The sequence below is a fragment of the Eurytemora carolleeae genome, unplaced genomic scaffold, assembly GCF_000591075.1.
Source record: "Eurytemora carolleeae unplaced genomic scaffold, Eaff_2.0 scaffold79, whole genome shotgun sequence".
NCBI classification, from domain to species: Eukaryota; Metazoa; Arthropoda; class Copepoda; order Calanoida; family Temoridae; genus Eurytemora; species Eurytemora carolleeae.
The window spans coordinates 104,891-130,349 of NW_019396020.1; the positions used below are offsets into that span (position 1 = coordinate 104,891).

The following is a 25,459-nucleotide window of genomic DNA, read 5'->3' on the forward strand; positions in this document are numbered from 1 at the left end:
TCAAATAAAAATTAAATGTGTTTTTTTGCAAACGCAGAATTTTTATACTAAACCCATGGCTTCTTTTAAAAGTAACTAAGACTCAAAATGTAAACTGTCAAACTTTTTTGTCTGTTTTAATCTTAAAAGTTGGTGGACCGTAGGTAAGGAAAATTAACCCAAACGGATTGTATTTCATTTGTATTGACCGAGAAAAATAAAATAATATGAAGCAGTATGTTTTGAGGGCGGCAAGGATCCTTGTATAAATATTACTCCGGAGCCTTGAATAGTTTCAGTTTCTCTGAAACCATGCTCAGGGTTCTAACTATCCTTCTCTCAGTCCAACCAGATTTAAACCAGGCATCTCAGAAAAGCCTTACCAGGAGAACTGATCAGATCGTTCATCTATCCAGACTAGGTCATAGTGTTTCTCGAACCCCAGTCTTCGATAAAGTGCCAAAAACCCGTTCCCATTTCCAACGTCTGACAATGTTTGACAACTCCATTTTTCCGATTATAAATCAGGATGCGTCTTTGAAATTTCTGAGCAAGTGGAAGAATCTTCAAAAATCTTCCAAAATTTCGTCAAAATCTGATTTAACAGAAAAGAGCAGAATTCATAATTCTCACAAATTATATTTATCTGATTTGTCTCCTCCACATAAATTACTGAAGAAACCCCAAACTACAGAAAGTACTCCAAGAACTACTCCCTCTACAATATTAGTTACTGTGTCCAATAATTCTCGACTAAAGACGGAACTTTTAACGACTCCAGCTTACAAGGAAATTTATATTTATAATTCATTTTCAAACTATCCCAACGTTTTAAATCTCTGAATCTCAATTTTTTGTCATTTAAAAAAATGAATTTGGTCCTTTAAAAATTAGAAATATAAATCACTATCCAGAGTCATGCTTATCCCCCCTCTCCTGCTCCCTCGGTAACAAAGGAATTATCAGTTACTAGAGAACCTAGAGAAATAGAAGTACCTGCAGTCGCTGCAGAGTAGTAACAGTACCTGTAGAGTAGCAAGAGTGCCTGCAAAGTAGCAGAAATGCCTGTAGAGCAGTAAAAGTACCTGCTGAGTAGCAGAATTGTATCCACAAATTAAAGGAGTATCCAGGATTGAAATACGTGTTCAGGATTTACAGAAGTAACCAGGGATTATTTTGTATCCAGGAACTGCAGGAGTATCCAGTAACTACAAGAATATCCAGTAACTACAAGAGTATCCAGTAACTACAAGAATATCCAGTAACTACAAGAGTATCCAGTGACCGCAAGAGTATCCAGTAACTACAAGAATATCCATTAACTACAAGAGTATCCAGTAGTGACCGCAAGAGTATCCAGTAACTACAAGAATATCCAGTAACTACAAGAGTATCCAGTGACCGCAAGAGTATCCAGTAACTACAAGAATATCCATTAACTACAAGAGTATCCAGTAGCCGCAAGAGTATCCAGAAACTACAGGAGCATTCAGGAACTATAGGAGTAACCAGGAACTACAGGAGTATCCAGGAACTACAGAAGTATCCAGGAATTACGGAAGCATTCATTAAATATCTAAGAACTACATGAATATCCAGGTACTACATGAGTATCCAGATACTACATAAGTATCCAGTAACTACAATAGTATCCAGTAACTACAAGAGTATCCAGGAACTACAAGAGTTTCCAGGAATTACAGAAGTATTCATGAAATATCCAAGAACTACAGGAGTATCCAGGTACTACAAGAGTATCTAGTAACTACAATAGTATCCAGTAACTACGAGAGTATCCAGTAAATACAAGTTTATCCAGGAACTACAGGAGTATCCAGGAACCACAGGGGTATCCATGAACTACAGGGGTATCCAGGAACTACAGGAGTATTCATGAAGTATCCAAAACTACAGGAGTATTCAGGAACTATAGGAGTATTAAGGAACTATAAGAATATTCAGGAACTAAAGGAGTATCCAGGAACTACAGGAGTATTCAGGAACTACATTTTGATTTAGTTTTTTAAATAATATTTCGCTGGCGCTGGATTTTCAAAATTCCGGGAAAATATGAAAATGTCGTCTTAATTATCAAAAATCCTCAAAACAGGAATAAATGTTTTCAAAAGTAACTATCAGATCATAAAAAATAGAAAATATTATGAAATATCAACTATATACGAATGCGTCGAAAAATTATCGATGATTATTGGTTGTAATCACTGAATGGTTTGCATGGAATTAAATTGATTTTTTTACGATCCGAGTTAAATGTTGCAACTTTATGCATTTGTATGGACGCTACGTTCTTCAGCATAAGTAGTTTTTAACAATGTGCTCCTTATAGACACAACAAACAGAAGTAAGAATAGCAGTGATCAAAAGCGATTATTTTTCGCCGTAAGCCTATACTCCTTTCATTTTCGCGAACACTCCCTTTAAGCTTAATATACACTGTGAACAATTTGATCTCTGCTTAAAAAAGATAAGATCAAGCATTGATCTCTATATCCAATATCCACACTTCTAAAGTTTTCAGCTCTGAGAATCTTAGAAGTTCCAAGGAAACACTTACGGTGAAAGAAATTCGAGTATTCAGGAAAAAGCATCTAACCTGTATCCTGTATCCTGTATTCTGTATTTTGTATCCTGAATCCTGCATCCTGTATCCTGTAATCTGTATCCTGTATTCTGTATCCTAATATATGAACACATGCTAGAATCCCACAATATTTCTTAAACCAGATAATTAATGAAATTTTACTGTTCATTGTTAAACTAATAAATATAAAACCAGCGTTATAAACTTTATCACGTCTCCATTTAATAGTTAAACTCGTTATTACTTGCAATTTAGATGCGCTAAATATCTAAACCTTGCGAAATGTTTTTAAAATGTGATAAATATTTAATCTTTTCAAAATTAATTCAAAATTGACGGAGATATAATTAAGAAAGATCAGGAATACTGAATATAATCAGAATGGTTAAATGGTTAATGACAATTACAGATAGAACACTAGATGTAGTCTTTTCAAGATTAAGGTTATTGTGATCGAAATAACCCTAAATCTTGAAAAGACGACATATAGTGTTATATCTGAATTGTTATTAATCTATGGGTCAATTATGTAAAAATCTCCGTCATTTCAGGAATAAAAAAGTTTAAACAAGTTAAACTTATCTCATAGATTAGCATGTTCATACTGACAACCAAAACAATCAATGAGACAGTGCATGTGCCATGTACACGATGAGAAAATGTTTGACGGCTGTTTTTATCCGTTTTTAATTAAACATTCAAGTTTTGAGATCATTTTTTAAACATTCAAGTTTTGAGATTCGTTTTTTAAACATTCAAGTTTTGAGATCCGTTTTTTAAACATTCAAGTTTTGAGATCTGTTTTTTAAACATTCAAGTTTTGAGATCCGTTTTTTAAACATTCAAGTTTTGAGATCCGTTTTTTAAACATTCAAGTTTTGAGATCCGTTTTTTAAACATTCAAGTTTTGAGATCCGTTTTTTAAACATTCAAGTTTTGAGATCCGTTTTTTAAACATTCAAGTTTTGAGATCCGTTTTTTAAACATTCAAGTTTTGAGATCCGTTTTTAAACATTCAAGTTTTGAGATCCGTTTATTAAACATTCAAGTTTTGAGATCCGTTTTTAAACATTCAAGTTTTGGGATCCGTTTTTTAAAGTTTTTTTTAGGTTTTAGTTTTTGGAGACTCTACAAGAATCTAAGATTTTTTATCCTTTTTCAATTTTTTGCTGCATTATGCCAAATATTTACTTTGCCCAAAGATATCAACGAAAACTATTTTTGAAAACAATTGGTAAAATATTATGAAAAATGTTGACAGATTTAGCATAACGTAATAAAATTTTAATAATATTGTTTAAGAGTAAAATAGCAATAACGGACAATCTTCATTTAATGGGAGAAAATGGACTCCAAAGTTAAGGATCCAGAACCACCAATATTCCAATGGAAATCGGACTCTTTGCCAGGAATTACGCTTACAATCGCTTTAAGAAGCAAATAATAATATAATCGACAATTTGCATCACCGACTCACAACAGAGAAATCCCCATGCGCTCATTTCCACCCTTCTTAGAGACTCACCCACAGAGGTCACTGCTGAAGAATCTAGAGGATATAGAGAAGCACTGGACGCTACTTCAACCCGATATCTGAACCTCGGCCATTTAACTGTCAAGTTCCAAAGCCTTATTCTATAAATGTTACTCAGGGGTCTTAAAATAGTTGGATCATGGAGTCTATAAATCACAGCGTCTACCTCTGTGCACAGTATAGAGACGAAGATTATTTTCTCATGAAAATAACTTGTCTTGTATCTTATATTGTATTATATTATCTGCTTTTATATAATTACTTATTTATAAAAATAAAAAATAAAAAAATATTTTTTTTACAGCTTGTCCTTGTACATTCTGTCTATGTATAGTCCGTCATAGTACAGCCCGTACTTGGACGGTCCGTCCTATACAGTCCGTCCTTTAATTAACGGTTTTTTCCGTTCGTTAACGGGTTCTTCCGTTAATTTTCGAAAACCTCTGTTTCGTTAACGGAACTTTGCCCAGTCCTATATCAATTGTGAGAAAACTCTCAAAAATAATTTAAACAGCAATGTCGCACAGATGTTGTTGTTTCAAGTGGAGCTCCATTTATTGTGTTGCATGTCCGATTCAAAACGGTACATTTAAAAGCCATGCATGATTAATGATCATGAATGAATGATATATCCATTTTTTAACGTTGAAAATTGATTGTTTTCAATTGCGGTTTCTCTCTCAAATTTACTTGTGGATGTCTGTTACAGAAACAATAAAGGAAGACTTCAGCGTTGCTTGAAAAACATATCTTCAACATTTTTATTTTGACAATTATTTAAAGGAGGTTTAAAGGGTACCGTTTATAAATGCAGGGTCAGTATAAATTACAAGAACTTCCCTTTTAAGTTTAATGCAAAATAAATGATAAAATCATGTTTCAGAATGTATTTCATATTTCTATTTGTATCAACATTATTTACATTTTAGGATTTTTTATCCGTAATATTGCACTAGATTGGAGACAAGGTTAAATTTAGATCAATTAAAAGATCAAGCCAGCATGCGACCAATCTTGTTTAAGTTCAAGTCAGCTTCCGACCAGTCTTTTTCAAGATCAAGCCAGTATCCGACCAATCTTGTTCAAGTTCTAGCCAGCTTCAAACCAGTCTTGTTCAAGATCAAGCCAGTATCCGACCAATCTTGTTCAAGATCAAGCCAGTATCCGACCAATCTTGTTCAAGAGCAAACCAGCTTCAAACCAGTCTTGTTCAAGATCAAGCCAGCATCTCACCAATCTTGTTTAAGATCAAGCCAGCATCTCACCAATCTTGTTCAAGATAAAGCCAGTATCCGACCAATTTTGTTCAAGAGCAAACCAGCATCCGACCAATCTTGTTCAAGATCAAGCCAGCATCCGACCTTTCTTGTTCAAGATCAAGCTAGCATCCGGCCTATTTTATAAACAAGACCGTTGATCCCAAGTGCGCATAACCAACCGTTGCATTCCTCTAGAACTTTTCTGTATAAAGAAGATGGTTCTCCATTCCTCTCTGAGAGAAACCTTGGTCTTCTCATCCCCATCCAACCTGGGAAAAATAGTTTATTCTTAATATATTTCAAATCTTTTTTGGATAATTTTTTTTTGCGTTCTTTTTATTTGTATTTGATTTCTCCCTTTCCCAGTCTGCACTTTCCAATTTCATTCTTATCTTTAATTTTATCATTTTTCTTTAAATTCCTCCATGTATCTTGAATCTTTGTATCATTTAACATTGTATCAGAATTCCTTGTATCGTATATCTTTGTATCATTTAACCAATTGTATCATGTATCCTTGTATCATTTAACCTTGTCTCATGTATCTTTGTCTCATTTAACCTTCTACATGTTTCCTTTTATCAGGTTTCCTTTTATCATGAATCCTTGTATTATGTATCCTTGTATCATGTATCCTTGTATCGTTTAACCTTGTATCATGTATCTTTGCATCATGTATCTTTGTTTCATTTAACCTTGCATCATGTATCCTTGTATCAGGTATCCTTGTATCATGTATCCTTGTATCAGGTATCCTTGTATCATTTAATCTTGTATAATTTAACCTTGTATCATGTATCCTTGTATCATGTATTTTTGTATCAGGTATCCTTGTATCATGTATCCTTGTATCAGGTATCCTTGTATCAGGTATCCTTGTATCATTTAACCTTGTATCAAGTATCCTTTTATCAGGTTTCCTTTTATCATGAATCCTTGTATTATGTATCCTTGTATCATGTATCCTTGTATCGTTTAACCTTGTATCATGTATCCTTGTATCATGTATCTTTGCTTCATTTAACCTTGCATCATGTATCCTTGTATCCGGTATCCTTGTATCATGTATCCTTGTATCAGGTATCCTTGTATCAGGTATCCTTGTATCATTTAATCTTGTATAATTTAACCTTGTATCATGTATCCTTGTATCAGGTATCCTTGTATCATGTATCCTTGTATCAATTAACTTTGTATCAGGTATCCTTGTATCATTTAACCTTGTATCAAGTATCCTTGTATCATTTAACCTCTATCATGATTTTCTCTCATCTATTGTGATCTTCTCTCCTCTATCCTGATCTTTTCTCATCTATTCTGAGCGCACGAATTAAAAACTTCGGCTCGAGTCGTAATTCCTTAAACCCGACTATAAGACCCAATCTTCGACCCAACTCTGACGACAGCTTGTGTCACGTGATTGACATCTGCAAGATCTTCGACTCGACTTTAGGAGTAAGGCCCAATGAAAATAAAACCGACCTTGGTTGGTTTTAGTGGAGAATAAAGCTCAATGTTGCGTCTTGTTCTCATAAAAACCCGGAATGCGCCCATTCCTACTATGAAATTCCGCCAAATAGAATATTAAACTGTTTTTTTGAACTAAACTCTGTGAAAAATAAGATGCAGCTTGAATCCGAAAGCTCAAGTCGTAAATAAGGCCCAACGACAGCTTAGACTCGAGCCTTATTTTCTCGAATTTTTTAAATCGCGGGCTCTGATCTTCTCTCATCTATCCTGATCTTCTCTCATCTATCCTGATCTTCTCTCATCTATCCTGATATTCTCTCTTCTATCCCGATCTTCTCTCATCTATCCTGATCTTCTCTGGTCTATCATAATCTTCTCTCCTCTATCCTTATCCTTCTCCACTTTCCTAATCTTCTCTCCTCTTTCCTTATCTTCTCTCCTCTATCCTGATATTCTCTCTTCTATCCTGATCTTCTCTCATCTATCCTGATATTCTCTCTTCTATCCCGATCTTCTCTCATCTATCCTGATCTTCTCTGGTCTATCATAATCTTCTCTCCTCTCTCCTTATCCTTCTCCACTTTCCTAATCTTCTCTCCTCTTTCCTTATCTTCTCTCCTCTATCCTGATCTTCTCTCCTCTATCCTGATCTTCTCTCCTCTATCCTAATCTTCTCTCCTCTATCCTAATCTTTTCTCCTCTATCCTAATCTTCTCTCCGTTATCCTTATCTTCTCTGCTCTATCCTAATCTTCTCTCCTCTATCCTGATCTTCTCTCCTCTATCCTAATCTTCTCTCCTCTATCCTGATCTTCTCTCCTCTATCCTAATCTTCTCTCAGCTATCCTTATCTTCTTTCCTCTATCCTGATCTTCTCTCTCCTGTATTCCACTCCTACTCCGACTCGAATACCTGCACTTGGTCTTCTATAATACATTCTTCCTGCTCCTTCCTTCTCATCTGTAATCCAGAGAAGATGCTCAATCATCTCGAAGAACTCTTCGTTTTCTGCCTGGGTTGGTTTTAAACTTCTTCCAGTCTAGAATATATACAAACAATTTGAAATCAAGAATCTATAAATAAACAAAATAGGAGAAAAGTAAATGTAAAAGAACTGTGTAGGGGTTCTAACAACTGAAATAAGGACGGTGTATGAGGTTCTAACCTGACTAAGGGACTGTGCATGAGGCTCTGAGATGGACTGAGCTCCTCCATAAGCTGGGTGGATAAACCCTGCAAGGTTGAGGAGAAGGATAATAGTTGCTACTCTAAACATCATCTTAAAACCAACTGACAGATTTCTCCTGGCGCCGGTGCCAAGTAAACTTGTGGCGCCGGCGCTGTCAGGATGTGGCAATTATCATGATTGCAGAAGATAAGGTTAAAATGGGTTTGTCATGCAGCTGCTTAAAAGTAAATCAATTCTCAAATAATTCTATGTTTACACTAACGTTTACTTAAATAAATCTATTTAAACACATCATCTGTATATGTAATCATGGATTAATATTAACATATCTGTATCTGTTGTAACCATGAATTAATATTAACATATTAGTTAATGTAATCATGGATTAATATTAATTTATCTGTATCTGTGGTATCTGTAATCATGGATTAATATTAATTTATCTATATCTGTGGTATCTGTAATCATGGATTAATATTATCATATCTGTATCTGCTGCTATCTGTAACCTAACCATGAATTAATATTATCATATCTGTATCTGCTGGTATCTGTAACCTAACCATGAATTAATATTATCATATCTGTATCTGCTGGTATCTGTAACCATATATTAATGTTATCATATCTGTATCTGTGGTATCTGTAATCATGGATTAATATTAATTTATCTGTACCTGTGGTATCTGTAATCATGGATTAATATTATCATATATGTATCTGCTGCTATCTGTAACCTAACTGAATTAATATTATCATGTATTGATACATCTTATGAATTGATTCAGCGACAAAATAAATTGCGGGAAAACAAACTCTGAACATGACAAATTCCAAACAAATAATATAATTTTCTAAATTCTACAAACTCATGGTCCCCTAGTTGCATCACCGTAGAACGCCAATCTAGTATTAAATTGATAATAAAGAAATTGAGTTTTTGCCACAAATCCCAATTTTATAATACCTAATACCAGATGATGCATAGCATTCATATTTCAAACTTACATTGTTTGATTCACCAGAATTCATAGTTTGAAATATCTACGGTCTACGACATTTGGTTTTAAAGATATTGAGATTTAAAAATCCGAGTTTGTGGCAAAGACTCATTTCCTTTGCCCTGTTTATAAATTTGCTTTTCCATAGATTGGTCCCTTTACAATTATCCCTTAGTAGTAAGTCTCTCTTAAATTTCTCCTATATCTCTTTAACTGTACAATGCTAGTTTGATAAAAACGGATCAGTGTGTTTACTAATAGACTCTACCCGGCTCAAGGTTAAATGATTTCCCCTGCCCCCCCCCCCTCTGACAATAAAAATAAAATGATCTGCGGATTTATCTGTAGGTTACGTAAGTTCCTTTACAAGTTCAACCATCTGGTTCAGCCCTGTGATCCCTGTGGGGGACTGGAGACATCAAGGATGATAAAGCAGTTTTTATCTTCTTTTCGTAACTACTTTCTCAAAACAAATATTAGAAGGTGCATCTGTATGTTTTCAATGAACAAATTTTCATTATCATACCAGCCAGAGGAATTTTTTTAGCATAATAATTTTTTTATGAATAAATCCAGAAAAAAAAACATTGCAATTGCCAATTGGTTAGATCCGGAAAAGCAAGGGTGAGCCAATAGAGAATTTATAAACTGTACAAATAAGAATTTGTTAATGCACAATCAACTCAGTTTCGAGGGTTTAAAAAAACAGTGTGTTCACTAATAAGGTTAATTATTAGGCTTAGGTCGAAACAATATCTACAGTTTAGACATGATAGTGATCCTCGGACACTACAAAACATTTTGAATAAACATTTCTCAGAAATTGTTCATCGTATAAACACTACATTAATGTTTTTTTACCTACATTACCCCAACTTGTCAGTTGTTGGACACACCCTTCAACAAATTAATTACTCATGCTTTATTTCTGTATTTTTCTCATCTATATATATCAAATAGTAGTCTCTGTTTGTTTGTATGTCCGATCATAACTCATCAACCCCGGGACCTATTTGCCTCAAATTTTGATTGGGAAACTCTGTGGAACCATGGGAATGTTCTTAGCTTGGTTTTCATAGAAAGTTTAGATAGTTTTCAGGCGAAGCTGGGTTCCATATTATCAATCAGAAAATATGCTGGAAGTAGAAAATTTATCGTCATGATCTTCAAAATTTTGCCAGTTTCTTGATTAGAAAGATCATGGTTTTTAAAGCCTGTGATTAGTCTCCACTGACTTGTGAAGATATTTCTGCAAGATTTACTTTAACACGAGTTGGGAAACCTTTAATTGAACATACACTGTTGATTTATCATTTTCTCTTTACGATGGTTTTCATCTTATATATTACGTAACGACGACTTTACACCTCCGTGATTTTCCGGTATTTACATCTAAAGGTGATTTATCATTCTTTAAAGTATTTCAAACAGTAATAGCATAGCTAGAAAGAAACGAAGAGGAAATGCTTACCTCAGACGTACACAACCGACCTCCCTATTAATTAATTAATAGAGTAGTCGGTTGTGTAAATCACGATATGTTTACGTATTTCTAAGGGGACTTTTATGGAATTGATAAATTTTTAGATTTTCTTTCTTTATATAAAGAGAATTCGAGGATTAACTGCAAACATTTGACAATTTTCAAATTTGTAGGTTTTCAATTTATTAGCTAAAATTTCTGTCAAAAATATTAAGTTTCTAGGGCATGAATTTAACTTAATACATTCTCATTTCCAACATTTTTATTGTTTCTTCTCTTCAACTCTTTATCATAAACATGCCAGTGTATGCAGGGTTACCCACAAAAGATGAAACAACGATGACGACCTGGAGCTCTTAAACATAAACAACAATCTAAAGGTTGAATTTAGTTTCTGTCTCAAATATTGTCTCGTCCTTAGTGTAAACGTCAAAACGGCTGAACTGATCGGGCCCAAATTTTTTGTGGGACATCACGTGACCACAGGGAAGGTTTATAAATGATAAAAAATTTTTAAAAATGTGTTTTAAAGGTTTTTAATTTTATAAAAAAATTTAAATTCTTGAAAATCCGCGATTTTTTTTTTAAATCTGCAGAATTTTTTTCTTCTTTGTTTTAAAATGTAAACAAAAAGAACATGTTCACAAATTAAATAAAAGATGGGCGCAAAGCGCCCTAAAAGCATAGAAAGAAGGGCGCGAAGCGCCTTAAATAACATGTGTGTTTATTATTTAAATTCACAATTTTTCTTTCCGGCTCCAAATATTCTATAAGTCAGGGTTCTATATAGGTACAGGATTATATCTTCTCTATATAGTCGGCCGGAAAGAATCCCTTCTTCTCATTAAGCTGACCGGTCCACCAGCCGGAAGCGTCTAAATTTAACAAATATATAGATTAAAACATTGTTAAAAAAATAATGAAAATTTTGATGATTTTACCTTCGTTTTTAACTATTATAATATCTCCAACTCTTATTGTTAATTCGTCCTGATCCTGATAAAATAAACAAAATTAATTCCCTCGACTGGATTTTTATAATAGTATTTAATAATAGCTGAAGTGGCCGGCGTTTCCCGTGGAATTTCAGAAACAATTGATTTTTTTGGAATTTTAAGAAATATAATTTTAATTTAAAAAAAAATTCAGCCCATTTGGTTTTGCCGTTTGGCCAGCTATGGCTGACATATTATATATGAGTGAAGAGCTTTATTAAATCGATAGAAGATGGCATCAGAAATTCTAGCAAACTTTTCGCAGTATTCGTTATTAAATTTCTAAAACTGTATTATATCTGTAATATATCTGTATTATATCAGTATTATATCTATAATATATCTGTAATATATCTGTATTATATCTGTATTATATCTGTAATATATCATATCTGTAACATATCTGTAATATATCTGTATTCTATCTGTAATATATTTGTAATATATCTGTATTATATCTGTATTATATCTGTAATATATCTGTAATATATCTGTATTATATCTGTATTATATCTGTATCATATCTGTAACATATCTGTAATATATCTGTATTCTATCTGTAATATATTTGTATTATATCTGTAATATATCTGTATTATATCTTTAATATATCTGTATTATATCTGTACTATATCTGTAATATATCTGTAATATATCTGTATTATATCTGTACTATATCTGTAATATATCTGTATTATATCAGTATTATATCTGTAATATATCTGTAATATATCTGTATAATATCTGTATTATATCTGTAATATATCTGTAATATATCTGTATTATATCTGTATTATATCTGTATTAAATCTTTAATATATCTGTATTATATCTGTATTATATCTGTAATATATCTGTATTATATCTGTAATATATCTGTATTATATCTGTAATATATCTGTATTATATCTGTAATATATCTGTATTATATCTGTACTATATCTGTATTATATTTTGAAAATCACAGATAGAACGTCACGGTGTACTATTTTACTGCTATTTTAAACTATTTTATTGGACTTGGAATGAGAGACCAAAGCTTGACTGCGTTTTATTTTAGAAACAGCCACCACAGAGATCTAGAGAGTTCTAAAAATTATTTTTAATTTTTTCTAGAGCATAATACCTGAGCATCATAATCATATTTGACCCGAACTCTGGATACCAGTGTTCTATATTTTACACAAATAATCTTTAGTGTCTATATTCTTAATAATAAAATATTTATTTAAAAAAATATATTTCAAATATATGATTACTATATTATTATTATTTATGTTCCTATTTGAAGGTTTAGGTTTTAAGGCAGGCTTCTCATCCTGCTTCACGTTCTGCCTAGACATATACTTAGTTTATTTTACTATCTACTATCTACTATCTACTATCTACTATCTACTATCTACTATCTATCTACTATCTACTATCTACTATCTACTATCTACTATCTACTATCTACTATCTACTATCTTCAACTATCTACTATCTACTATCTACTATCTACTATCTACTATCTACTATCTACTATCACTATCTACTACCTACTATCTACTATCTACTATCTACTATCTACTATCTACTATCTACTATCTACTATCTACTATCTACTACTTACTATCTAATATCTACTATCTACTATCTACTATCTACTATCTACTATCTACTATATCTACTATATCTACTATCTACTATCTACTATCTACTTTCTACTATCTACTATATCTAATATCTACAATCTACTATCTACTATATCTACTATCTACTATCTACTATATACTATCTACTATATCTACTATCTACTATCTACTATCTACTATCTACTATCTACTATCTACTATCTACTATCTACTATCTACCATCTACCATCTACTATCTACTATCTACTATCTACTATCTACTATCTACTATCTACTATCTACTATCTACTACCTACTATCTAATATCTACTATCTACTATCTACTATATCTACTATATCTATTATATCTACTATCTACTGTATCTACCTGTGTATATGGCCTGCAGCTAGTTTTGGAACACTAAGTATGGAAATATCAACATTTCGCCGAGCCTCACTGGTTTCTCTCCGAGCCTGACTTCGCGCCAGCTCTGATTATAAGTTTCGTTTGGTGGAAATGATAGTTTAGATGTTCTGTAAGTTTTTAAAACTTTCTTTACCTGATCTTTTAGTCATTTTGATTGATCGTCGTTCAGGTTTTCGAGCATATTCATTTTCAGACCCTTCATCTCTTCTTTGGAGGCCATTTCCTTTATTAAAGAATTCTTTATGTTTTTCTTTCAAATGGGTTTTAATGCTATTTTTAAAATGAATATTCTAAAAATTCTAAAAAAATTTGATATTAACCTTTAAACCCAGCTCTTCCACCAAAACCAGAGCCTCTCTGTGATACTCCTCCTCCTCGTCCTCCTACCCCATGCCCAACCCACCCTACACCTCCTCCTCCTCCTCCTCCTCTTCCTCCTCCTTCTCCTCCTCTTCCTCCTCCTCTGTGTTGACCGTTTCCTTGAAACCCCGTTTTGCCCGTTCCACCTCGCCGCCCGGTCAAACCTTTACGGTTGTTGTTATCTAGACTCCTGGGTTCTGAAAAAATGTTTATAAAGGGACTGTTAACGTATCTTCAAGTGACCCCGCATGTTACACGCCCAATTCACAACAGTACCGTTGATATCAATAACGATATCGTCGCTTTTCTTAAAAAGAGTTCGATTCTTACCAATTTCATTCATTGTCTCCTCTGCAAATCCCACAAGTTAACTTTTTCAGATAAAGCATCTAAATTGTCCGTTTTTAGATAAAGCATCTAAATTGTCCGTTTTTAGATAAAGCATCTAAATTGTCCGTTTTCAGATAAAGCATCTAAATTGTCCGTTTTTAGAAAGAAAAACAAAGTTATTTTTTTTTGAATTTTTGCTGTTTAACGGGTTTAGTTGTTAATTGGGTATGCATTTATTTAAATTAATCTTGGATTATGTTTTGATTATTAGATTTCATGTGTGTAAACTTACTGCTTGTGTTTGGTTCTCCCCGTCCTATCTCTACTGTAGCCTCCTGTTATATTGCAATTATTATAATTAATATTCTTTTTTCTATTATAACTTCTCGATCCGATTAAACCCGGGATTAAATCGGTACAACAGATCACTGCAGTACGTGACTTATTTAATCAATGTTAAATTTTTTTTTGCATCTTTTTAATTATATTTTGAATTTTCATTCATTTCTTTTTGATATAGAGAGACCATTATGATAAAATCTTTATGGCACTGATAAAAAAATCAACTAATGGTTTGAATTATTTTAACCCACTAAATACATAAGTTTTCCTAAAGTTTTATGTCCTCTGACTTCAAAAACAATAATCTGATAATGATAAAAATGTTTTTTTAAATGATAAAAATCAAAAACCAACCTTAGGCAGGAATCGTCCATGTTTCAGAATTGCTTTATCTCCTGTTCCAAGGATAAAGGAGAGCTTTCTCTTCTCTCCTTTCTTCACTTCAAAATCAATTCTATCCAGATAAAAAATAATTTGTTAAACCTAGATGTATTTACGCATGTCTACATGCAATACAAAATCAGGCTAAGTTTTTTTTCAACAGCAGTTCCTAATTTTAGGGGTTGTTTGAGATCAGTTCATATAACTCTTTCATATCAAACCATCGAGTTGTTTGAGATCAGTTCATATAACTCTTTCATATCAAACCATCGAGTTGTTTGAGATCAGTTCATATAACTCTTTCATATCAAACCATCGAGTTTCGACTCAATTGTTTAGAGTATATGTACAATTTTCTAATATATTTAGAACCTTTTTTTCGTGGTCACGAACCTTGGATGTGTAAAAACAAACTAAAACGAAACTGAATAGGAATACTTACATATCGTTAAACGGAATAGGAATACTTACATATCGTTAAACTGAATAGGAATACTTACATATCGTTAAACTGAATAGGAATACTTACATATCGTTAAACTGAATATGAATACTTACATATCGTTAAAATTAATAGGAATACTTACATATCGTAAAACTGAATAGGAATACTTACATATCGTTAAACTGAATAGGAATGCTTACGTATCGTTAAACTTAATAGGAATACTGAAATATCGTTAAACTGAATAAGAATACTTACATATCGTTAAATTGAATAGGAATATTTACATATCGTTAAACACTGAAGATGGAATACTTACATATTGTTTAACTGAATAGGAATACTTTCATATCGTTAAACTTGATAGGAATACTTACATATCGTTAACTGAATAGGAATACTTGCATATCGTTAAACTGAATAGGAATACTTACATATTGTTAAACTTAATAGGAATACTTAAATATCGTTAAACTGAATAGGAATACTTACATATCGCTAAACTGAATATGAATACTTACATATCGTTAAAATTAATAGGAATACTTACATATCGTAAAACTGAATAGGAATACTTACATATCGTTAAACTGAATAGGAATGCTTACGTATCGTTAAACTTAATAGGAATACTGAAATATCGTTAAACTGAATAAGAATACTTACATATCGGTAAACTTAATAGGAAAACTTACATATCGTTGAACTGAGGAGGAATACTTACATATCGTTAAACTGAATAGGAATACTTACATATCGTTAAACTGAATAGGAATACTTACATATCGTTAAACTGAATAGAAATACTTACACATCGTTAAACTGAATAGGAATATTTACATATCGTTAAACTGAATAGGAATATTTACACATCGTTAAACTGAATAGGAATACTTACATATCGTTAAACTGAATAGGAATAGATTTTGCAAACTTTTCTTTTCCAGTTCTCAGAAGTGTTGTTACAAACTCACTTTTTAATCTAATCTAAAAATGAAGAGTCAAAACCTTCATAAAACACTTTTTAGAATTATATTTTAGAATCATGGATGAATTAATTGGTTAATGTAAACCTGAAGACATGAAGAATAATCATCTTTAACATGAATTATCACAAAATCATCTTGACGCGAAGACAGGGAAATCTAAACAATATTCTATAAATTTTATTTTTCAAAAAACTAATTTCAAATTAACGATTTCTTACTTTTGAAATCTGCGAAATAGGAATTTCTCGTTTCATCACTTCAACTGTTGAATCCTTCTGGCAAAATAATTTGTCTAAAAAAATTTTTAAAAAAGAAAGAAGTCAATTAAATATTAAAAAAAGAATTCAAAATGTTCAAATCAGTTTGACGAGAATGGTGACATGACTTATAAACTTTTTATGCGTTTTTTTACCATAATATGTTTTAAATCAAAAGGCAATCAAACTATGAAATTTCATAATTTACTATGTTTAAAAAAAACATAAAAGAACGATTATCATAGGACGAATAATAGACGTTGTTCTGACTCCGACAGTTTAAATTTGAAAAATGCAGTAAATTATTTTCCTTGTTTTTCCCCTTCGCTTTCTCTCTTCCTATGAGAAACAGATTCTTCCCTGTCAATATCAAATCAACTTTCGTCATCTATAATACAACACATTTACTGGGCGTCCCAAAAATATGAAGAATAGGATCTACCATAAACGCTTTTCAAGATCGTCTTTTTACCTTGCAAAATATATGGACTTTACACTTTACCTTGAAATATGTGGACTAGGGTTTACCTTGAAATATTTGAACTAGGGTTTACCATGAAATATTTGAACTAGGGTTTACCTTGAAATATTTGAACTAGGGTTTACCATGAAATATTTGAACTAGGGTTTACCATGAAATATTTGAACTAGGGTTTACCTTGAAATATTTGAGCTAGGGTTTACCATGAAATATTTGAACTAGGGTTTACCATGAAATATTTGAACTAGGGTTTACCATGAAATATTTGAACTAGGGTTTACCTTGAAATATTTGAACTAGGGTTTACCATGAATTATTTGAACTAGGGTTTAGCTTGAAATATTTGGACTAGGGCTTCTCTTGAAATATTTGACTAGGATTTACCTTGAAATATATGAAATAGGGTTTATATTCAAAATATATGGACTAGGGTTTATCTTGAAATTTTTGGACTAGGGTTTACCATGAAATATTTGGACTAGTGTTTACCTTGAAATACCGATCCAATTTATCTACAGTCTGTGCAAACTCTATCTGAAGAAAATAAATGTTGGTTTAATTTTTTGTTTAGAAAATTTATTTACTTTTTAGCGTTTCTTCAAACTGTCAAGCGAATCTGAAAGGAAACTAAAAATTAATTCTATAAATCTTCTATACCTTCTCACGTTTACCAACTAAAGCTCTCAACTCAGGTTTATTGTCCAACCCTAAAAGAAAAAAAATTAAGGTTTGAATATTTGAAAATGTATCTATATATTAGACCTACCGATGTAATCACTGAAAAAGTTTCTATTCAAAGAATGCTTCCTGCGCTCCTTCTTCTTAAAGAATATATCTGAAATAAAAAAAACAGATTATAATTATTGTATAATTGCCTGTATAACTTATAAAAGCACCAAATTCTGGTTTGAGCTCAGTAAACATGACTTATACAAGATGTTGACACATAACATAAGACACTGAAAGCTGTGAGAATACTGGCTCAACTAAAGCAAATTTTGTACTTTCAATGTTTAACCCTATAAAGGCTGGGGGTCTGAATCTATGTATAGCCTGGGGGGGAGTTTGGAGCCCCTCCCCTAGAAAAAGACCTTAGAGAATATGTTCATAGCCCAATTTTTCATGGCCAGCTCAAAGAAAAAAAATTTAGACCGATTACTTATTAAAGTTTGGGTGCTAGGTAGGGTAGAAAAAATGCCTAAAAAAGGGTCAAAAAAAAGAAAAAAAATTTTTTTTTTGTTTTAAACAAATATCAAAGTGTGACACATGTTTCTACATGCATTTTTATAGGGCTTTTTAAAAATATAGTTTTTAGATCTGTAGCTTTATACACAAAAAAAGCTATCGGCTATTTTAGATTTTTTCACAGACCGGACTTTTTTTCCGCCCTGTACCCTACCCCGTAAATAAAAAATTATTTACTAACAAAAATTTTACTCTTCATTAAAATTCACAAAATTTGACGGTGATAGTGTCAAAAATAAAAGTTCTGGGACAAAAAAACTACAGGGNGTATTTTAAATCACCTTGTAAATATAAACACAACTTTATTCTGAATCACCCTGTAAATATATACACAACTTTATTCTGAATCACTCTGTAAATATATACACAACTTTATTCTGAGTCACCCTGCACATATATCATCAACTGTATTTTAAATCACCTTGTAAATATAAACACAACTTTATTCTGAATCACCCTGTAAATATATACACAACTTTATTCTGAATCACTCTGTAAATATATACACAACTTTATTCTGAATCACCCTGCAAATATATCATCAAATCTAGTTAAGCGGGAAAATGATACAGAGAGTCCCATTATACATTGGAATTGTTAACAGGGGGTCGGACAATATCATACATGTGACATCATGTCACATGTAGACATCTATTCTGAAGAGTTCTTTTTTATTAGAAGTATATCAAACATGGTTGATACAATTTTGAGAAAAATGAAATCTTAAAAGAAAATTTCATCTTCATTTTTTTAAGAGTTAAAGAAGAGTTAGTTTTCATGTTTTATGATGAAAAAAATAATACCTGGCAAAATGATCAAACTTCCTTTCTCTGACTTCCTCCAAAAGGAACAACTAAAAAAATAAATATTTTATTAAGAAAATGAATCTTTGCCACAAACTTAAATTTTATGATCCCTTTATCTCTGCAACCTAGAACTGTAAACCTTTGATATTTCAAACTTAGATTAATTGATGTAACAGAATTTTTAAGTTAAAATATCTAAGGTCTACGACACTGTATTGCATAGATATAGTGAATAGAAAATCAGAGTTTGTGAAAAGAACTCGGTTACTTCAATGTAATACATTAATGCATTAAGTATTCTTGTATTTAAGAAAAACACAGTAGGTANAACGTATTTTTAACTGTTTTAAACAGTTTACTTAGTAAACAAGACGGGAGCACAAAACTTAATTATTTCTCAATAGAAATTTGTGAAGAAATCAATGATTTTTTACCATCATTATATTGAATTTTTTATTCTATTCAAATTTGTTCGCAGACCTCTTCAAATTCTTCAAATTGAAATGTCGTCTTTTCAATTAAAATTCCAGAAAGTCTACGGAAAACGTTTGTGAGCAATGAAACATTACAGAAAACATTAACTTAATCGAGATTACTTTTTTTCGATGATAAGAGTTAATTTTTATTTTCTCAACCTGTTTCTAAACAACTAATTAGTTTACTGTAGACATTTTTGTAACATTTTTCATCGTCGTTATTGAATAATAAAAAAAATTCTTAAAATCATCTCTTCAAAATGGACGATCCAGGAGGATTTTGAAGATTAAATTTGCGCTTTTACTGAACAATTTACACCGTTAATACGTTTCAAAATTTCTCTATAATACTGCACTTTATGCTCAACACCATGTCAAGCTAGTCTCTCCCTTTAAACCCAGGCAGAAATAAATCTGAATATTTAGAAGAGAACTCACTGATTCAGGAGCTTTGATAAACAGTTTAGTTTTACCCATCTCATATTCCTTCCTCTGCATGTTCACAGATCTACAAGAAATACAAACAATTCAAATTGGGAGAGACGAAATCCTCAATTATCAAAAAATTCTTCAAAATGGCCTCAAAATGATAAATTTATGGTGATAAGGATAATTTCTTGGGCAACATAATGAGTGGGAACCCTCCCCCCCCCCCCACTTTACTAATAAGCCAAATAGTGATAGGGTTAAAGTGTTATCAAAGGAATTAAGTTTTCCCCACAAACTCAGATTTTCTAATCCCTTTATATTTGCATCCTGGTGGTGTTAATCTTTGATATGTCAAACTTGGATTTCATATATTGAAATATCAAATTTCGAGTTTCCAAGATACAGAAATTAGAAAATCAGTGTTGCTGACAAAAAGTTTAACTCAATTCATTTTTTTTTCACAATAGCAGTTCTTTATGCGTTTAGAAAAATCTTTAACTATTCCCATCTCTCCGTTCTTGATTTAAGCATTAGATTTTATAAAAAAAGTTTAAACATTTAACAAATTTTGCCAGTTTCAAATAAAAGTTGAATTTGTGTCACCTAAGAATATGTTCTACAGCTCCCCTTGTATCCCCTCTATAGGATCCTGGGGGCCAGGTTTCAGAAGTCAAAATTGAATATCTGAAAATAAAATGGCAACAAAAATTAAATATGAAATATATCTTCCAGAAAATAGCAAATATGTGTGAATACTGAATAGTAAAAACTAAAATGCAATTTTTTTTATCAAAAATACCAAATTTTAATGAAAATTTTGTATCGTAATTGTTTTTTGAGTTAATAGATAGTTACCTAAGAACAAACTTCTCAAATAATCTCCTGTACGCAAACCCGGCTTTTCTTACGCGGATATTCTCCGTCAATCCTAGATATCCAACCTAGGAGAACATTTGGATATTATTCTCTGTTAATCCTAGATATCCAACCTAGGAGAACATTTGGATATTATTCTCTATTAATCCTTGATATCCAACCTAGGAGAACATTTGGATATTATTCTTCGTTAATCCTAGATATCCAAAAGGACATTTGGATATTATTCTCTGTTAATCCTAGGTTTCCAACCTATGAGAATATTTTTATATTAGTCTCTGTTATCCTAGATATCCAACCTAGGAGAACATTTGGATATTATTCTTCAATATCCAAAAGGACATTTGGATATTTAGGATAAACGGAACTTTTCTCATCCCGGAACTTTGGCTCATCCTGTATTTTAGTATTTGCTATATAGGACATAATATGCCTGAAGGTAAACACTCTGTATTATAAAGTATCCAATTTGATTACACAACTTACATTTAGAACCTTCTCTTCTTGGCATTTGACAACCTGGAAAACCTTGAGATTACTTTATAATACCTGATGCATTACTCTTTCCACCTCCCAATCCTTTGGTTGCTTTGTTTCATTAGGTTTAATACACCTAGAAAAAAAACACTTGAAGTATATTTTATCATCCATGATTTTATCTAATGAAAAAATAAATTCTCGTTCGTTAAAAACTTAAGGAGGAAAAAACATTTTGTTCATATTATGAATATGTATAAACATAATAGAAGAATATCAAATGATATTTTGTCTTCGTGTTGGAATGTACTTGACATAATGAGTACAATAAAAAATGTTAGATTTTTGTCGGAGTGCACTTGGACATAATGCAGAGTACAATGCATGAGTTTAAATATACCTGACATAATGTGGAGTACATAACATAAGTTAAAATATACTGACATAATGTGGAGTACAAAGCATGAGTTTAAATATACTGACATAATGTGAAGTAATAACATATGTTTAAATATACTGACATAATGTGGAGTACATAACATGAGTTTAAATATACTGACATAATGTGGAGTACATAACATAAGTTTAAATATACTGACATAATGTGGAGTACATAAAATGAGTTTAAATATACCTGACATAATGTGGAGTACATAACATGAGTTTGTTTACAAGTTCATTAGCTTGAGTTTTTATTTTGGATCCAGCAGTTGTTGGACGCTTTCTCGTTTTCTCAACCTAGAACATCATCATATTTAAGAGATGTATTCAATTATTGTGACTAACATAAGTTACAAATACATCTAGATACATATGATTAGAAATGTACATATCTCTTTACATATTTGGATTGTATGTGTGTCTGTGTGTTTGTTAGTATCCAATAAAGTTATAAATTTATTATTTAGAAAGATGCACCAATTAAAACTGAAAAATCCGCGAAAATTTGAGAACGTTTAAAAATGGCGATTCAGAGAAACAGTTAAAAGTTAACGGTGCACCCTAAAAGCCTAGTTTACTATATTATTATTATTATTATTATTATTATAATTAAATATAATTAATGTAAATAATTATCTGACATATTCTACTCGTGGCTGCACATTCATGGTTCGTGTACTATATACTATACATATAGATAGATACTAAATTAATCCATATTAATATAGTTTCATCAACTTGTTTTTTCCTTTTTGTTTGTTTGTTCCCATAGTAGACGTAAAAACACAGAACCATAAAGGCAAAGAATGTAAATTTGACTCAGATGGTCCAAAATGTTATGGTTGAAACCAGAAATATTTATGGGATTATTGAATTTATTATTGTTAAAAAATCAAGCTGAGAACAAACTTTCGCAGATAGAAACTAAATTACAGTTACAAAGTTACAGAAATCTAAACCGTGTACTGTAAAAAGATACTAGCTTGGTAACCCAGCTTTAACTGAAATCTAAACTTTCCCGTTGTTCTACCGAGTTCCTTGATTAAAACTAGAGGCAAATCGGTTAAGGGGTTTATGCGTTAAGATCGGACATCCAAACAAAGAGACAGAGAAAAATATGATCACTACTTTTTATATGTATATATATTAAGAAATTAATCTAGGGATGCTTACAAGTTACAACATGTTTACTGAGCTGTTAGGTGTTTTCCCAAGGGCGACTTCAAAAGGGCAACTTCCCAAATGTTAACTTCCCAAGGGTTTGGTTAGGCTATCTGAGGCGCTGCAGAATGCAATAGGGGCTACCACTGCGGCTAGGATGGTTTAAGGGGCCGAGCGATGCGGCTAGGATGGGCATGGGTGTCGAGCGCTGTGGCTAGAGCAGGCTAGGGGGCCGAGCGATGCGGCTAGGACATACTCGCGAAGTTGCCGCTTGTGAAGTTGCACACTTGGGAAGTTGTCACTTAGGAAAATATCCTTGGTAAGTTGACAATTGGGAAAAAGCCTTTGGGAAATTACCTAACATGTTTACTGATACCTATACGCTATGGAATAGGAAGACGACATATAAATAATCTTATTTGTATTTCATGTTTACTGAGACCTATATACACTGTGGAATAGGAAGACGACATATAAGTAATCTTATTTGTATTTCATGTTTACTGAGACCTATATACACTGTGGAATAGGAAGACGACAGATGGGTAATCTTATTTGTATTTCATGTTGTTATAAAGCTTGAAAATCAACATATCAAAGGAGTGACCGGCTACTGCATACTCAGTTCAACTACCTTACATAGCCGGTCACTCCCTTTAAGAGAAACTGAACAATTAATGTGTTTTATGGTAATTGGACTATTTGAAAATATGACCTCAGAATTACGTCATCTTTCTATTCCACAGCTTTATGTGTTCCACTATACCTCCTCCTTGAAGAGTGATTTGACTAGATGACTGGCGGATCCCTTCATGAGCTTGATGAGGTCCAGGAAGAGAATATCCTTGTTCTTCTCGATAAACCCGGCAGAGTTGTAGTTCACCTCCCCAGCATAGTGACAGATTATAAACCTAATCAAGGATTTGATCACTCAATTTTCTAATACCAATATCTTGCAACTTAAGGTTTTCAAAACTACGATTTTTGCTAGATCAAATAATCTGACTTTAATCAGTTCATATTAAGATAGATATTCAAGTTTACGATAATTTTGAAACAGTGAAACCCTTAATAACGAATACACCGGAAGAATTTATCAAATGTCGTCTTGACAATTTTTCAATGAGTTTTATACTATATTACGTAAATTTCAGTATTTGCGAAAATAAATAAATAGCCATGAATATGCGGGAACAGTTTTAAAGAGTTCCATATAATCATTTAATTAAAAAACTAAATATCTGCAACATTCCATTATCAGAAAGTGAAGAATACGACATTTGATGAATCTTTCGATGTATTCGTTATTAAGGGTTTCACTGTAGCATATTTTTCCAACCAATTAAAACAATCTATCCAAAATTTGGATAAATTGTGAGTATCTATTTTTATCAATTCAAATTTTTGCTCAAAAATATAACGTGAAAAGTGACAAGTTCCAATTAAAGAGCATGTTGGAGTAATTTTAAGTGACCCTTTATGCACAGATGGCAAATCCAGATTTACACGGTAACCTTGAAACCTTAATCTGATCAACAATGTTGAAGAAATCATATTTTTTTTACTCAAAAAGTGTTTATTTCTGGAGTTTCTCGCTTCTTCTTAACAAGACATGAGCAAGTCACTTTCGTAGAGAAACCACAAATAAAAATAAACAGTTTAACGATTTCAAGTGTCCGCTGTAAATCAGACATTGCCATCTTTGCACGGAGGATCAATTTCAAATTACGCTTACAGTCCCTTTAAAAGAAGGAGTATTTAAAAAAAACATTTATTAATTTAACCCTATCCCGATTGGGTTATTTTTGTCTAATATAGATTAGGGGGAGGGGTTTCCCTCCCGCCTATGATTTTGCCCTGAGAGTTGAGATAGGCGAATGTGATACATGTCCCTAGTCCAACTTTTCAAGGCCTGTTTATTGAAAAAATAGAACTCTAATTTTAATGGTAAGGGAGGAATTTTCAAGAGTTTTAAAAGTATGTTGAAAATTTCTTTACAAAAATATTTAGTTTTACTTCTGATAAATAGGGTTGAATAAATCTGAAACAAATTACGAGAAATAGATTTTAAAAAAATACTGACCCATTACTAGCATCTGCAAAATATTGATTACTGGTGAAATTCTTTCTTAGCATGTTTCTCAAGTTATCATCAGCTTTGTCTTGTACCTAGAGAACAGATTAATAATAAACTTCCTTAACATTTTCTTCAAGTTATCATAAGCTTTTCTTGTACCTAGAGAACACATTAACATTAAGCTTCTTTAACATGTTTCTCAAGTTATCATCAGCTTTGTCTTGGACCTAGAGAACACATTAATATCAAACTTTCTTAACATTTTCCTCAAGTTATCATCAGCTTTGTCTTGTACCTAGAAAACAGATTAATATTAAACTTTCTTAACATTTTCC

The 25,459-nt window shown here is 32.0% G+C and overlaps 2 protein-coding genes across 2 annotated transcripts in view; both read right to left on the reverse strand.

Moving 5' to 3' along the window:
• Window positions 1-4,987: 4,987 nt before the first annotated feature.
• LOC111702191 (uncharacterized) lies at window positions 4,988-8,365 on the reverse strand. The gene is made up of 3 exons (XM_023474187.1): window positions 8,009-8,365; window positions 7,756-7,882; window positions 4,988-5,643 (listed from the first exon to the last, which is right to left on the reverse strand). Exons 1-3 carry the CDS (start codon window positions 8,120-8,122, stop codon window positions 5,492-5,494), a joined length of 393 nt encoding a protein of 130 aa, XP_023329955.1. The 5' UTR covers window positions 8,123-8,365; the 3' UTR covers window positions 4,988-5,491.
• A 2,864-nt stretch (window positions 8,366-11,229) lies between these two features.
• LOC111711911 (unconventional myosin-Ie) overlaps window positions 11,230-25,459 on the reverse strand; it is a 34,806-nt gene continuing 20,576 nt past the window's right edge. The window contains exons 15-40 of the mRNA XM_023486759.1: window positions 25,131-25,216; window positions 23,814-23,958; window positions 22,080-22,183; window positions 21,518-21,581; window positions 20,948-21,033; window positions 20,696-20,776; window positions 20,102-20,171; window positions 19,185-19,234; window positions 18,888-18,908; window positions 18,190-18,215; window positions 17,903-17,971; window positions 17,794-17,843; window positions 17,626-17,670; window positions 16,966-17,043; window positions 16,617-16,673; window positions 16,483-16,554; window positions 16,308-16,396; window positions 14,938-15,037; window positions 14,534-14,576; window positions 13,872-14,108; window positions 13,685-13,774; window positions 13,513-13,615; window positions 12,793-12,846; window positions 12,638-12,683; window positions 11,458-11,512; window positions 11,230-11,391 (exon numbers count right to left, since the gene is read on the reverse strand). Coding sequence (XP_023342527.1) covers window positions 11,315-11,391; window positions 11,458-11,512; window positions 12,638-12,683; window positions 12,793-12,846; window positions 13,513-13,615; window positions 13,685-13,774; window positions 13,872-14,108; window positions 14,534-14,576; window positions 14,938-15,037; window positions 16,308-16,396; window positions 16,483-16,554; window positions 16,617-16,673; window positions 16,966-17,043; window positions 17,626-17,670; window positions 17,794-17,843; window positions 17,903-17,971; window positions 18,190-18,215; window positions 18,888-18,908; window positions 19,185-19,234; window positions 20,102-20,171; window positions 20,696-20,776; window positions 20,948-21,033; window positions 21,518-21,581; window positions 22,080-22,183; window positions 23,814-23,958; window positions 25,131-25,216 — 1,998 coding nt within the window. The 3' untranslated portion in view covers window positions 11,230-11,314. The remainder of the gene's footprint in view (window positions 11,392-11,457; window positions 11,513-12,637; window positions 12,684-12,792; window positions 12,847-13,512; window positions 13,616-13,684; window positions 13,775-13,871; window positions 14,109-14,533; window positions 14,577-14,937; window positions 15,038-16,307; window positions 16,397-16,482; window positions 16,555-16,616; window positions 16,674-16,965; window positions 17,044-17,625; window positions 17,671-17,793; window positions 17,844-17,902; window positions 17,972-18,189; window positions 18,216-18,887; window positions 18,909-19,184; window positions 19,235-20,101; window positions 20,172-20,695; window positions 20,777-20,947; window positions 21,034-21,517; window positions 21,582-22,079; window positions 22,184-23,813; window positions 23,959-25,130; window positions 25,217-25,459) is intronic.

Bases quoted from the DNA above. Each gene is read 5' to 3' on its own strand.
- LOC111702191 (XM_023474187.1), bottom strand. From the start codon at position 8,122: ATGATGTTTAGAGTAGCAACTATTATCCTTCTCCTCAACCTTGCAGGG. The intron at 7,883-8,008 runs GTTAGAACCTCA...TATATATTCTAG, and splicing joins ATGCACAGTCCCTTAGTCAG to ACTGGAAGAAGTTTAAAACC. The intron at 5,644-7,755 runs GTATTCGAGTCG...TATTTTTCCCAG, and splicing joins TTATAGAAGACCAAGTGCAG to GTTGGATGGGGATGAGAAGA.